Genomic DNA, 14066 nt, shown 5'->3' with positions numbered 1-14066 from the left:
ATTCTCTACTATGGGCATTCCGGTCATATCATTGCTTTTGCTTGGTCTGAGCGGACCTGAGATTGTCCTGGGCCACCTCTATGAGTATCTCTAACCGGTCTCGGATATCTACTACATACTGGATCACAGAAGCATCAGTAGCTTCCCCCTCCCATCCCTCCCGGAATAGGTCCAGAGGTCCCCATACCCTGCGGCCATATAGTAGCTCGAAGGGAGAAACTGTAGATTCTTGCGGTACCTCTTGGTAGGCAAACAGCAAGTGCTGCAAGTGAATCTCCCAGTCTTTCCCCTCTGCCTCTATAAAGGTCTGAAGCATCTGCTTCAGGTTACCGTTTACCTCTCACATAATCCATTTGTATGGGGATGGTAAGGGGTAGTGCGCCGGTGCTGTACACCGCATGCATCCCAGAGACACTGTCCTGGCGTAAATGGTGCCAAGCGCTACCGCCTCAGGGTACCGGTAGCCAAAATTCACCACTGTGAGGATGTAGCGCTTCCCTGACCTACTAGGAATCATAAGGGGCCCTACAATATCCACCACTTCCTTCTGGAAGGGTTCCCCTATTACCGGTAGTGAATTCAGGGGTGTCTTCACACGGTCGCCCGCCTTACCTACCCACTGGCAGGCGTCACAGGAGCGGCAAAAAGTGCCCACATCCCGGGACGACCCCGGCCAGTAGTAATGCTGCAATAGCCGGGCTCTCATCTTAGTGACCCCCTGATGTCCCGCTAGCAGAATAAAGTGGGCTACCTGTAACAGTTACATAGTTACATAGTAGATGAGGTTGAAAAAAGACGTAGGTCCATCAATTTCAACCTATATTGGTTGCTGTCTGTACCCCTGGGGCACTACTAGCTGTCGCCTACCGGTCAAACCCTCCTCTACCCCCGGGTTCCCCTCTTCTCTATACAGCGTCCCCAGTGCCAAAGGCAGTGATCAGTGCCCTCCCCTGCCTGAGACTCGGATGCCCGATGTCTCATGCCAGCCAGGCTGGGGTCTGACTTCACTGCCTCCCTAAACTTGGTCCCTAATTCTGGCCACAACCCAGTCATGTCTATGTCGGGGGAACGGGGTACGGTAAGGGGAAACAGTAAGTCGGTCTGAGTCTGCGACTGAGCCTGGCTTACCATTAATGTATTTTAATAATATTGTGCGGAAGCAGGGGGTCCCCTGAGCTGAACCGCATTGATTTGTGGCTCAGAGACCCCCTGCTTCCCGAGTTACAGGCCCCGGTTTGGGGCATCGGTTACAGTGTCGCCGCCATATTTATAGCGGACACGGCGCGAATGGGGTGCTATAAAGATGGCGGCGACACTGCCACCCGATGACACATACCGGGGCCTGTAACTCGAGAATCAGGGGGTCCCTGGTCCACAAAGCAACGCGGTTCAGCTCAGGGGACCCCCTGCTCACAGTACACTATTATTAAAAATACATTCATGCTGCTTCGTTACCATAGCACATAGCCGCAAAGGTTAGGAACGAGTGTTTATTGATATGGGTGTTTTATTCATAGTGTAATCTGCTTTGTTTACATTCCGCGGTCACGTGATCGGGACCTTTAAATGCAGAGGGATACTGGCACCTCATAAAGGGGCCTGTATCTCGGGAAGCAGGGGGTCCCCGGAACTGAAACCAATGCGGTTCAGCTCCGGAGACCCCCTGCACATGTACACTATGAGTAAAAGTTGTTTATAAATAATTTATATTTTGCCGATGTTTGCGCTGAGAGAGCGGCTGGTCTCTCTCTGCTGCAAACACGTATCGGCAGAAAAGGCCTATCGGAAGGTTATCGGGAGCCAGGCTGTATCGGCACAGGCTCATCTGCAGTTTTGCTTTTGCAGTGATTGGGCAGGGATCGGTATGGATTCGGCCCTTACTGAATACTGTGAGGCATAACATAAAACACAGACAAAGCTCAGTGCACATCCAGAAAAACTTATATACGGTACAGTGCCTAAATATACATGTATAAATAACTAATAAATAAAATGGTCTTTTAGTTTAACATTTTGGCCAAATTGTTGTAAGCCCTTGAGCCAAACTTCACGGCAGACCACGTTTCAAGGGTCCCTACACTAATATAAGTTTTTCTGGATGTGCACTGAGCTTTGTCTGTGTTTTATGTTATGTCTCTGGTTTTAAATATATATTGCCATGCTCAGTAGCACTCCTCTGTGAAACTTATATGCTTATATATATGTTGTGGGTATTTTGGGGGTTCAATTTGAGCTTGTAGGTGTTCTGTATGTTTAATACTGTGAGGGCAAATCGCCAAAATAAGGCCTATCGGCAACACTTGCCGAAGAGATTTTATCGGTGCTTACTGCATGAGGCCCTATGTAACTATGTATATCTGACACAAATAACTATGTCACTATGTAACTATGTATATCTGACAAAAGTAACTATGTAACTATGTATATCTGACACAAGTATCTATGTCACTATGTAACTATGTATATCTGACACAAGTAACTATCTAACTATGTATATCTGACACAAGTAACTATGTAGCTATGTATATCTGACACAAGTACTGATGCGGCCGGGCTGAATCTAATGTTCGCCGGGTGCATAGCGGGCTAGCCGCGGGTCTGTTCTCCGTTTAAAAACGGAGTTTCCCGCGCGGTGGCCGCTTCACTAGATAAGCGCTAATGGTGCTTACTATTGAAAGCGCCCGAGGCGCGGGAAAACTGGAAGGTTTTGGCCGAAGACAGCCGCGCGCTGCGCGCGCTATTTTTAAACTGCGGGGGCAGCCGCATTAGACTCAGCCCGGCCGCAACAGTAACTATGCAACTATGTTTATCTTACAAAAAATAATACACAGATGTATTTACTGTTTGTTTCCTTTGTTAGGTTAAGATTCTGTGAGTAAAATGAGCCTGTTTGACGGTCCACGTCTCTTCTATCACAATGGAAGGAAGCCCTGGGTCTACAGCATGGATTTGATTATTATCATCATTGTCTTTTTGTTTTTTGCCTTTGCTTTTATCCTCATAGTGCCTGGAATCCGAGGGAGAGCGGTGAGTCATATACAGATTTATAAATCACTCTTTGGTATAGATCTTGTCACAAAGAACACAATAGTAAAACGATCCTGAAGAATGGACTTTAGTGATCTTGAAATAAATTCATTCACAGACATGTTTCAACCTTAATGGGTCTCATCAGTGTGAAGTTGATTGTACTGCTGGCTTTGCAATTTTCAAGACTTTAGGGTTTACCATCACGATGATACCCATTAAGGTTGAAACATGTCTGTGAATGGTTTCTCTGGCTTTGCATCTGCTTCCCATGCTGTGCTTTTAAATCTGTGTTAACAGTAAGCATTAGCTTATATGGGCTCCATGTAACAATGGATTTTCAGACAAAAGGTGACACATTGTGTGCTCATTTGCATGTCGTTTCCCAGAGTCCCTTGCTGCAGTGGAAGCGCTGTATGCTGGGTGATAATGGTGAAAGGCAGGGTTGCAGACCTGCCTAAGACATGTGAATGTGCTCACAAGTGATCTTTTTATTTGAGATATATATATTGTGACAGAAACCAGGGGATGGTAATAAATTCCATATATAGGGCTCCCAGGATACTGAACAGTTTCTATCCTGTTTGGCCTGGGAGTGCAGCCTTATAATACATGCACTCCATCCCACAGTTTGGCAAGCGCTGGAACTGAGGGATGAGAGATCCAGACCAGAGTTTGTCTGCTGCCTGATTTCTGTCACCTGTCATGCTAATTAGAGATAAGGTATGTAAGACTGATTTCCTGTTTGCTTTCCCCCCTCTCCCCAAGAGCCTGGAGGCTGGAAGGCTGCTGAACTACAGAGGGGAGAAGCCTCTTTCCCAAACAGGTTCAATCTTTCTGTTCATTTGTCTAAGACTGCAAAAGTACCTTGTTTTGTTGTTGGAAGTGGAAAAGCCACTTCCACCCTGAGTTAGGTAAAAATCTAAGTTAAGTTATCGCTCAGGTGAGCAGCTTTTGTTTTGATGTGTTTCTGTTATATGCACTGTGGCAGTCTCAGTGCCTGGGACTGAATAAACCAGGCATAGCCTTTTTAAAGTAACAGTACGTGACGCCTCATCATTTAACCTACCCTAGAAGACCGTGTTCTAACAGTCCCAGACAAACGGCGGAGCCCCGGAGTAAGCTGTTTGTCACATATGGTGGAGAATGCGGGCAGAACACTAAAAGGTGTGCGGGTTAAAGAACTTTAACAAGAAAAAAAAAAAAAGGTTTTTTTTTTCTCTCCAAACAAGATGGAAGACGTGGTGAGTGCGCTGGTACGCAATGTCGCTGTCCAGAAAGATGCGAATGAAGCCCAGCAAAAGATTAATGCAGCCCTGCAACAGGCGAATGAAACCCAGCAACAGCTGTTAATAGCCCAGCAAGAGACTAATGCAAACCAGCAACGGCTGTTAATAAACCAGCAAGAGACTAATGCAAACCAGCAACAGGCGAATGCAAACCAGCAAGAGACAAACCGCTTGCTGAGAGAGGAGCAACAACGGTTCGCCCAGGGCTTACAGCAGGAACTCGAGATCCTAAGGGGGACTATCAGTAACCTTCCACTGGCAGAGGCAGCCCCAGTCCCGAAAATGACCAGGGCAAGCCACTACCTTCAGAAGATGGGACCCTCGGATGATGTGGAAGCCTATCCTCTCACGTTTGAACGCACGGCACAGAGAGAGGGATGGCCAGAAGCTGAGTGGGCTGGTCTAATCGCACCCTTCCTAAGCGGCGAACCCCAGAAGGCTTACTTTGATCTAGAGCCAGCCGAAGCTAACGTCTATGCAAAATTGAAGTTCGAGATCCTCGCCCACCTCGGCGTAACCACGGCTGTTCGTGCCCAAAGGTTTCACGCATGGTCCTTCACGAGGGATAAAGCCACCCGAAGCCAGATGTATGACCTCATCCACCTCGCCTGGAAGTGGCTACAACCCGAGATCAACTCAGCAAGCGACATCGTGGAACGGTTGGTCATGGACCAGTTCTTGAGGAAACTTCCCTCTGCCTTACGCCGTTGGGTCAGTCGGAGTGACCCCCACAATGCGGATGAGCTTGTGGCCCTCATAGAAATGTACACTGCAGCAGAAGAACACCCGCAACCCACAGTCGTGGAGCAACCCCACTACCCGAGGTTCCAGGACTCTTCCAGAGATGGTAAAAGGGTACCAGGGTTAAGGGGCGCTGAAGAGCGGCGACCACCTTCACGCAGCACCAGCAACAGTGGCTCGCACACTAAGGGCAATAGCCCACATGGGGAGCCGGGAAAAGGCTCTAAGTGGGACACAGACTATGTACCTAAATGTGTAAATTGTTATGAGAGGGGCCACACAGCAAAAATCTGCCCACTAAATGATGAATCCATGCAATGCAACAGCGTGGAACCTTATTCGCTGTGGTCCCAATGTATGGGCCCTAGCCCAGAGGACCCCTTGAATAACCATCTGTGGGCATTTGTAAAGGTTAATGGTAAGAGGGTTCGGGCACTTCTTGACTCTGGGAGCATGGTCACACTAGTGTCCGAATACCTGTTGCCCGTTACGAAGAAACAGGTAAACAGTTCACAAAGAGTGGCAATTTGTTGTATACATGGGGATAATCATGAATATTCCACTGTTGATGTTTTTTTTGAAACAGAGTTTGGTTCTTTAGATTTCAAGGTGGGTATTGTACCCAAACTGGCACATGATGTGTTAATAGGGACCGACTTTCCCCATTTTCAAAAAATGTGGTCCCCCGCTCAGAATAGCGCCCAGAGTTCAATAGCGGACCATAACGAAGTATTAGAAGAAACAAATCCTTTCCCTTTTTCAGAAATGGATGTTGACGAGGGCCCAAATAAAAAGGGGGAAAAGGAGGAGTACTGTAAAATTCCCTTCCCCATCACTACTTTGGTAGGGAATACCCCAAATCAAGATGTTGATCAGGCACTTACCACCCCAGAACCGGACAAGACCCTCGCTGACCTAGAGGTCAGTCCTGGGAGTTTTAAGAAGGCCCAGTGGGAGGACCCCACATTAGCGGTAGCAAGGGGAAATATACGGGACCAGAATAGTACTCCTGGCCAACCAGATAGGTCACTTGCTTACCCCTACTTCGAGGTAGAGAACGACCTAGTATATCGGGTTGATAAAAGGAAATCAGTTACAACTAAACAATTGTTGGTACCGCGGACATTCCGTAACGTAGTATTACACCTCGCACATAGTCATCCATTGGGGGACACCTAGGGGTGGAAAAGACAAAAGAAAAGGTTCTCCGAAGCTTCTATTGGCCTGGGGTTCTGGCAGAAATTACGAATTATTGCTCCTCATGCCCAGAATGTCAGATCACCGCCCCGTTCAAAGCGTACCGCAGCCCATTCGTACCCATTCCCATAATAGAGGTACCATTTGATCGGATTGCTATGGATCTAGTAGGACCCCTAATAAAGTCTGCTAGGGGACATCAGCATATATTGGTAATATTAGATTATGCCACCCGATATCCGGAGGCAGTTCCCCTACGTAGCACCTCTGCTAAAAACATAGCAAAAGAGTTAGTAGTTCTGTTTTCCCGTGTCGGAATTCCTAAAGAGATTTTATCTGACCAGGGAACACCATTTATGTCCCAAGAAACAAAAGAGCTATGTAAACTCCTAAAAATCAAGCACCTCAGAACCTCAGTCTATCATCCACAAACAGATGGTTTAGTGGAAAGGTTCAATAAAACCTTAAAGAGCATGTTACGCCGGGCGGTCGATAAGGATGGGAAAAACTGGGATTGTTTGTTACCATACCTGTTATTTGCCATTAGGGAAGTTCCCCAATCATCCACAGGTTTCTCCCCGTTTGAACTATTGTATGGCCGACACCCAAGGGGCTTACTGGATATAGCCAAAGAGACTTGGGAACACGAGGTTACCCCTTACAGAAGTGTAATAGAGCATGTTGCCCAGATGCAGGACCGCATTGCTGCAGTCCTACCCATAGTGAGGGAACACATGGAGAAAGCTCAAGAAGCACAGAGGAATACGTATAATAAGGGTGCTAGGGTCAGAATTTTTTTTCCAGGTGATAGGGTACTAGTTCTGGTTCCCACCGTGGAGAGTAAATTCCTTGCTAAATGGCATGAGCCATATGAGGTCTTGGAAAGAGTGGGAGAAGTAAATTGTAAGGTAAGACAGCCAGGTAGGAGGAAACCTGAGCAAATTTACCATATAAACCTACTCAAGCCCTGGAAAGATAGAGAGGTCTTGTTAACCCTAGTACCCCCAGGTCCGTCAGAGAATCAAGAAACTGACCCAGAGGTTAGCATAGCTGAAACCCTGTCCGTACATCAGAAACGAGAGGTCCAGAATTTAGTGAGAAGAAACAAAGAAGTCTTCTCTACACAGCCAGGTAGAACTAGCGTAATTAAACATGACCTAGTCTCTGAACCGGGGGTCCGAGTTAACCTTAAACCATACCGAATCCCAGAGGCCAAGAGAGAGGCTATAAGTTTAGAGGTTAAAAAAATGCTAAAACTAGGCGTAATTGAGGAATCCCAAAGTGGGTGGAACAGCCCTATAGTTTTAGTCTCAAAGCCAGACGGTACAACAAGGTTTTGTAATGACTACCGGAAACTAAACGCGGTGTCAAAATTTGATACTTATCCTATGCCCAGGGTGGATGAACTTGTAGAGAGACTGGGCAAAGCCCGATATCTCACAACCCTAGACCTAACAAAAGGGTACTGGCAGGTTCCCCTCACAGAAAGGGCAAAAGAAAAAACAGCCTTCTCAACCCCAGATGGCCTCTTTCAGTATAAGGTGCTGCCTTTTGGCTTACATGGAGCTCCCGCCACATTCCAAAGAATGATGGATAAAATTTTAAAACCACATGCTCGGTATGCTGCCGCCTACCTAGATGATGTGGTAATCCATAGTGAAGATTGGCAGTCCCACCTTCCAAAGGTCCAAGCTGTGCTCGACGCAGTTCGGTCTGCCGGACTAACTGCTAACCCCGCTAAATGCACTATTGGTCTGGAGGAGGCCAAGTATCTGGGGTATTCTATTGGTAGAGGGTTACTCAAACCACAAACACTCAAAGTAGAGGCGATACAAAATTGGCCAAGGCCAGTTACAAAAAAACAAGTAAGGACCTTTTTGGGGTTAATTGGCTACTATAGAAGGTTTATTCCCAATTTTGCAACTAAGGCAACCCCACTAACCGACCTCACAAAAGCAAGAGGACCGCTAATGGTAAAGTGGTCCCCCGAAACCGAACAGGCCTTTAACAGCCTGAAAGAAGCTCTCTGTGCCCAACCAGTGTTGGTCACACCTGACTTCTCCAAAGAGTTTGTAGTCCAAACCGATGCATCTGAGGTAGGGCTGGGGGCGGTACTCTTCCAGGAGTCTCAAGGTGAGGAGCACCCCATCCTTTATTTAAGTAGGAAACTAAATCCCCAGGAGAAAAATTACTCCATAGTAGAGGAAGAGTGTCTCGCAATAAAGTGGGCTGTAGAGACACTCAAGTACTACCTGTTGGGGAGAAAATTCCGGTTGGTCACAGATCATGCACCCCTTACCTGGATGTGTCAAAATAGGGAAAAGAATGCTAGAGTGACCAGGTGGTTCCTAAGCATACAACCCTTTAAATTTTCTGTGGAACACAGGTCAGGGCACAAACATGGCAATGCTGACGGGTTGTCAAGGATGCACTCCCTAATATCCATGGTCGCTCATCCCTCGAGGTCTGAGCTGGGGGGGAGGATATGTGACAGAAACCAGGGGATGGTAATAAATTCCATATATAGGTCTCCCAGAATACTGAACAGTTTCTATCCTGTTTGGCCTGGGAGTGCAGCCTTATAATACATGCACTCCATCCCACAGTTTGGCAAGCGCTGGAACTGAGGGATGAGAGATCCAGACCAGAGTTTGTCTGCTGCCTGATTTCTGTCACCTGTCATGCTAATTAGAGATCAGGTATGTAAGACTGATTTCCTGTTTGCTCTCCCCCTCTCCCCAAGAGCCTGGAGGCTGGAAGGCTGCTGAACTACAGAGGGGAGAAGCCTCTTTCCCAAACAGGTTCAATCTTTCTGTTCATTTGTCTAAGACTGCAAAAGTACCTTGTTTTGTTGTTGGAAGTGGAAAAGCCACTTCCACCCTGAGTTAGGTAAAAATCTAAGTTAAGTTATCGCTCAGGTGAGCAGCTTTTGTTTTGATGTGTTTCTGTTATATGCACTGTGGCAGTCTCAGTGCCTGGGACTGAATAAACCAGGCATAGCCTGTTTAAAGGAACAGTATGTGACGCCTCATCATTTAACCTACCATAGAAGACCGTGTTCTAACAGTCCCGGACAAACGGCGGAGCCCCGGAGTAAGCTGTTTGTCACAATATGTAACCCTTGTGCCCCCCCCCCCCCCCAGACTCATCTGTGGTGTCTAGGGTGCGTGAGGGCAGATTACATGCATAGTGGTGGTGCATACCTGCGTGGAACAGGAGGGCCTGAGCTTCCCGCAGTGTTATGGGGGCAGACAGGACCAGGCTTCTGGGGTATTGGCCTCCATGGTATCTTAGTGGTGGTGCAGCGCCTCCATCTTCTATAGCTCCCAGGGATATGGGAGAGGACCCGTATAGAAGAAACTCCCTGGTCCATGGGTGAATGCTCCAAATCACACAGTCTTTGGTAAAAGCCACAGGGTCTTTATTGTACTCACAGTTTATTAGAGCAGCACACAGCAGCAATAGTACACAGCAAAACACTTCCTTCACAGTGTACAGGATCTGTCTCCTTCTCCTCTCCTTCCCTCCAAATAGTTCTCCTCAGGATGGTCTGAAGGGGGGTCGTTGCTCCCTGCCTCCACCCTCAGCCCAGGGCGCTCAGGGTGGGGCTAGCTCGTCCCTCACCCCCTAAGCAGGGTGAGGGGCACTGGTCCACCTATAACTCACTAGGCCCTACTCCTCTGGAACCTAGGATCTAGCTCACACCGTCTGACTGTCCAGTCAGACGCTCCAACACTAACAGAACTGAGAGCACACAGGAACTGCAACTAAGTTTGGTCAGCCCCGCCCCTCATGACATCAACAAAACCTCCCCTCTGCATCAGGCCTACAGCAGAGTCAGGCTTGCATCTATCAATCAGGCAGGGCTTACAAGGGGGGAAAACCCATGATTACAACTGGGGCCTGTCATTAACAGGACTTACCACAGTATTAGGAAGATGTTATAGCCCATGCTGTTTACAGGGGGCTACACTCTACCTATGGTGGAATCCAATGGTCCCCACTTGGACCTAGCTATGGCAGTACCATCCTGCAGTGAACAACCTGGGGAACAAACACAGGTTACACATTTTATCCTAACATTTTAGGAGGTAGTAGTATTAGACAACTGAGTACCAGTTACTCCCAACGTGGAGAACCTGGTGATAATGTTTGGGATCTGGCTTCCTCGCTCTCCTGCCATTATGATCCGTGATCGTCACAGCGAAAGATTGGACCGACCCATGCTCTGGCCGATAGCTTACACCATGCATGTATCTACAGCTCCATATGCGAACCAATTCACTTATCTTGTCTTCATTATGGTAACCCCCTTGACCAAACTTGATCCGAAGATATTCCTGGACGGCCTCCCTGAGCCAACTATCTCGGTTCTCTTCTATTTCACTCATGATAGGCTCAGGCACATAAGGGTATTCATATCCGTGGGACTGCCGGTATCTAGCCACTGAGGCCCTGTCAGCTCTACTCAGTTTGATGAGCTTTCTGTTGCCTGCCCTGCTTGACAGTACCCAAAACACAGGCTCTTCCGGAGCTACTTCATCATATAAGATACTGGGGCCTCGGGGTACAACAAGTTTCTGCTCTATCTCCCGGTACCTATGATCTAATTCATCCTCCACCTCTTGTTGAGTGAAAGAACCAGCCGCCCACCAATGATCAACAATATTATTCTTAATTAATAGGAACCGCATACGGTCCATCCCCTCATGGTATTCGGTGAATAGGGGTGCCCACCACTTGTCACGGTGCTCGTACTCTGTGGAATGACTAGTGCGTTCTACCTCTGACTCTACCTGAGATGATACACCGGACGAACCCGCATCAGTAGATCGCGAGCAATCTCTCCTCCCTTTGGCATTAAAGTACCTGGTAGGGTTCATCTTATGAACCACATTGCTGGTAGGCCCAGCCTCTACTGGAGTGTGGGACCCACGGGCCCTCCCTCTAGCTGCAGGAGAAAACGGCACAGGGTTAGGCACATGTATAACATTTGAATACGGTATCTCCCCATCAGACCCCTCATCGCTCAATTCCCAATCCCGCAAGTCCTTGGAGTATTTGGGGTATTTACATAACTTATCCCTAGTAGGTCCCGGTGGCACCACTCATGACGGGGCAGGGGCAGTGGCCGGGGCAATGGAGCTATGGGCTGGGGCTGGGGGAACGTCCAACTCAATGTCGAGCAAGCGGGCAATTCCGCAACCAATGGATGCTTTCTTAGACGCACTCTCCGCCATGCTTCTGGCTTCTCTGGAGGTGCCTCGACTCCTTAGGGTAACCAGTGCAAGGGCCGTATCTATGCTTCGTGAGGAGAACAGCGCTCCCGGCCTTCTCTTTCCGGTGGAACCGGAAACGACGTCATCAGGGGTGCCCGCAGAATCTCCATCCGCTCCGTCGTCATGCACCGGAAGTGCGTCGAGAACCGGCATGGGCGGTGGTGGAGCATCCGGTGCACGGCTGGACAAGTAGGCCTCAAGCCTCTCCTTCTCGTCCTCCGTGGTTGCGGTCTTTGCCTGGCGGGAGTAAGGGGGTGGTGGAGTCTCCTTACCGCTCCGCTGCTGTTTGAGGATATCAGGCTCCTCTAGGGTCGTCTCAATCGCCATCTCCTTCGCACTGGGAGTCACCACAGCCGTGGGACTGCTACGAACCTTCGGTCGCACCAGCGCTCGCTGTCGGACGGTGTCCGCACTCGTCTGCTCCTCCTTGATGCCGCGTGGGTGGTTCACCGGTAGGCGCATCGCCACCGATGGTACACCAGCCTCTTCCTCTGAGGATATCACGATCGTATCCTCCGCTCGGGAGTCACCGGGTTCTTCGGCGATACAACCAGTGGGTATAGGTACAAAGCTGGCGGGCTCTGGTACCTCCACTGAGGTCGCGCTCTTCTCCGTCGACGGCTCTTTTGGCTCAATAGCCGGTCGGGCCTGGGTTCTTCCCGCCTGCTTGTAATGGGGAACCAGGGCCGTTCTCTTGGTGCTTTCCGCCACCTCTGCTATCGTTCCCGGAGAGGCACCCCGTGGGGTCTCGGTCAGTGGCCCCGGCTCGGTAGGCCACAAGTAGAACGTGCCACACTGGAAGCATCGTGCCTTGGTGCTGGGTACCTCGCCGGGTACCCCGCAGTGGACGCACAGGCACCTCAGGTATTCTTTCTCCACGATCTCTATTACCAGCAAGCCGCCTGGTACTTGGAAGATCGAAGTATTCATCTCGGTCATGGTTCGTTCAGGGTTGGAACAGCTCAGTATTTCAGCTCCTTGCTCCTCGAATGGCAGACAAAAGTGAAGCTCTTCGCTCTGGCTTCCGGTCCCTCCCTTCGCTGGGGAGGACTCTCCTGATTGGCTCTCCTGGGGCCTCCTCCCTCTGGTGGAATCCAGAGGCGGGGCCTTCTCTCCGTCGGTGTGACGTGGCCTGGCTTTCTGACCAGCCACGACACAGGTGGGTGGGCTTTCAGCTTTTGTGCCGCTCCGCTCCTCTTGCAAGGAATCTGGGTTTGGCGCCAGACTCTTGCACATTTCCCGCCACATTTTTCTCACTGTCTCTTTGCACGATTCACGTGCTTGCTCCAGGATGGGCGGGAACTGCCATTTTAGATCGGCTCTCTTGCTCCGCGGAGCACATATAGGGGCGGACGCCATCTTGAATGAGCCCTCCAAATGTACATGTGCCCTATTCTCAGTGTCTACTGGGTATCTCGTACCTAGACACTGACTGACCTCCACTCGTGTGCTCTGCATTCTGTTTCTGTATCCCACTAATATGAGGGGGCTTTACCCCAGGCTCAGCGGAACTCCTCTCCTCCATGCACTGTACTCGGTGTCTACGGTGCAAGTGCTCTGTGGTGCATTTGTGTGGGTGATAGCTAGTGTACCGGGTATCTCCCTAGGTACGGGCGTCTCCTACTTTTGGCCACTCATAGCGCGGGCCCTGGGCCATGGTCCCTGGACAAGTTAACAGGCTGACCCCCCCAGTTGCCTCACGCTATCTGCCTCAAGGGACTCGAACAGCTATAGCTATTCACCCCTCCTACGCCACCTCCTAAGGGTGCCCAGGGCGTACTGTGTGAGAGTCTACGCTCCCCTGACTACCCTCGGTGTACAATGGCGCCCTTCCTTCTCCAGCACTTGCACGGAGAGTGCATCTCACTCTTCCCGTTCCGCCTCGCTGTAAGCCTGACCTGTTCTGGCATCTCAGCAGTGCCTCCAAATGTAACCCTTGTTCCCCCCCCCCCCAGACTCATCTGTGGTGTCTAGGGTGCGTGAGGGCAGATTACATGCATAGTGGTGGTGCATACCTGCGTGGAACAGGAGGGCCTGAGCTTCCCGCGGTGTTATGGGGGGAGACAGGACCAGGCTTCTGGGGTATTGGCCTCCCTGGTATCTTAGTGGTGGTGCAGCGCCTCCATCTTCTATAGCTCCCAGGGATATGGGAGAGGACCCGTATAGAAGAACCTCCCTGGTCCAGGGGTGAATGCTCCAAATCACACAGTCTTTGGTAAAAGCCACATGGTCTTTATTGTACTCACAGCTTATTAGAGCAGCACACAGCAGCAATAGTACACAGCAAAACACTTCCTTCACAGTGTACAGGATCTGTCTCCTTCTCCTCTCCTTCCATCCAAATAGTTCTCCTCAGGATGGTCTGAAGGGGGGTCTTTGCTCCCTGCCTCCACCCTCAGCCCAGGGCGCTCAGGGTGGGGCTAGCTCTTCCCTCACCCCCTAAGCAGGGTGAGGGGCACTGGTCCACCTAAAGCTCACTAGGCCCTACTCCTCTGGAACCTAGGATCTAGCTCACACCGTCTGACTGTCCAGT

At 49.8% G+C, this 14066-nt stretch overlaps 1 protein-coding gene across 6 annotated transcripts in view; it reads left to right on the top strand.

Moving 5' to 3' along the window:
• LOC142469163 (dual oxidase maturation factor 1-like) overlaps window positions 1-14066 on the top strand; it is an 81567-nt gene that overhangs the window by 28486 nt on the left and 39015 nt on the right. For 4 of the 6 annotated variants that reach the window (XR_012788977.1, XM_075576116.1, XM_075576119.1 and 1 more), the window contains exon 2: window positions 2861-3027. Coding sequence is in view for 5 of the 6 variants with exons in the window: in XM_075576116.1 (XP_075432231.1) it covers window positions 2881-3027 (147 nt within the window). In the remaining variant the exon portion in view is untranslated. Of the gene's footprint in view, window positions 1-2860; window positions 3028-3503; window positions 3751-8556; window positions 8954-14066 lie in introns of those variants that run through there. The other 2 variants (XM_075576117.1, XM_075576118.1) reach the window with 2 other exon arrangements.

Source organism: Ascaphus truei, chromosome 18, assembly GCF_040206685.1.
Source record: "Ascaphus truei isolate aAscTru1 chromosome 18, aAscTru1.hap1, whole genome shotgun sequence".
NCBI classification, from domain to species: Eukaryota; Metazoa; Chordata; class Amphibia; order Anura; family Ascaphidae; genus Ascaphus; species Ascaphus truei.
Note: the sequence above shows the minus strand (reverse complement) of the source record. Positions and strands in the feature narration are given on the sequence as shown.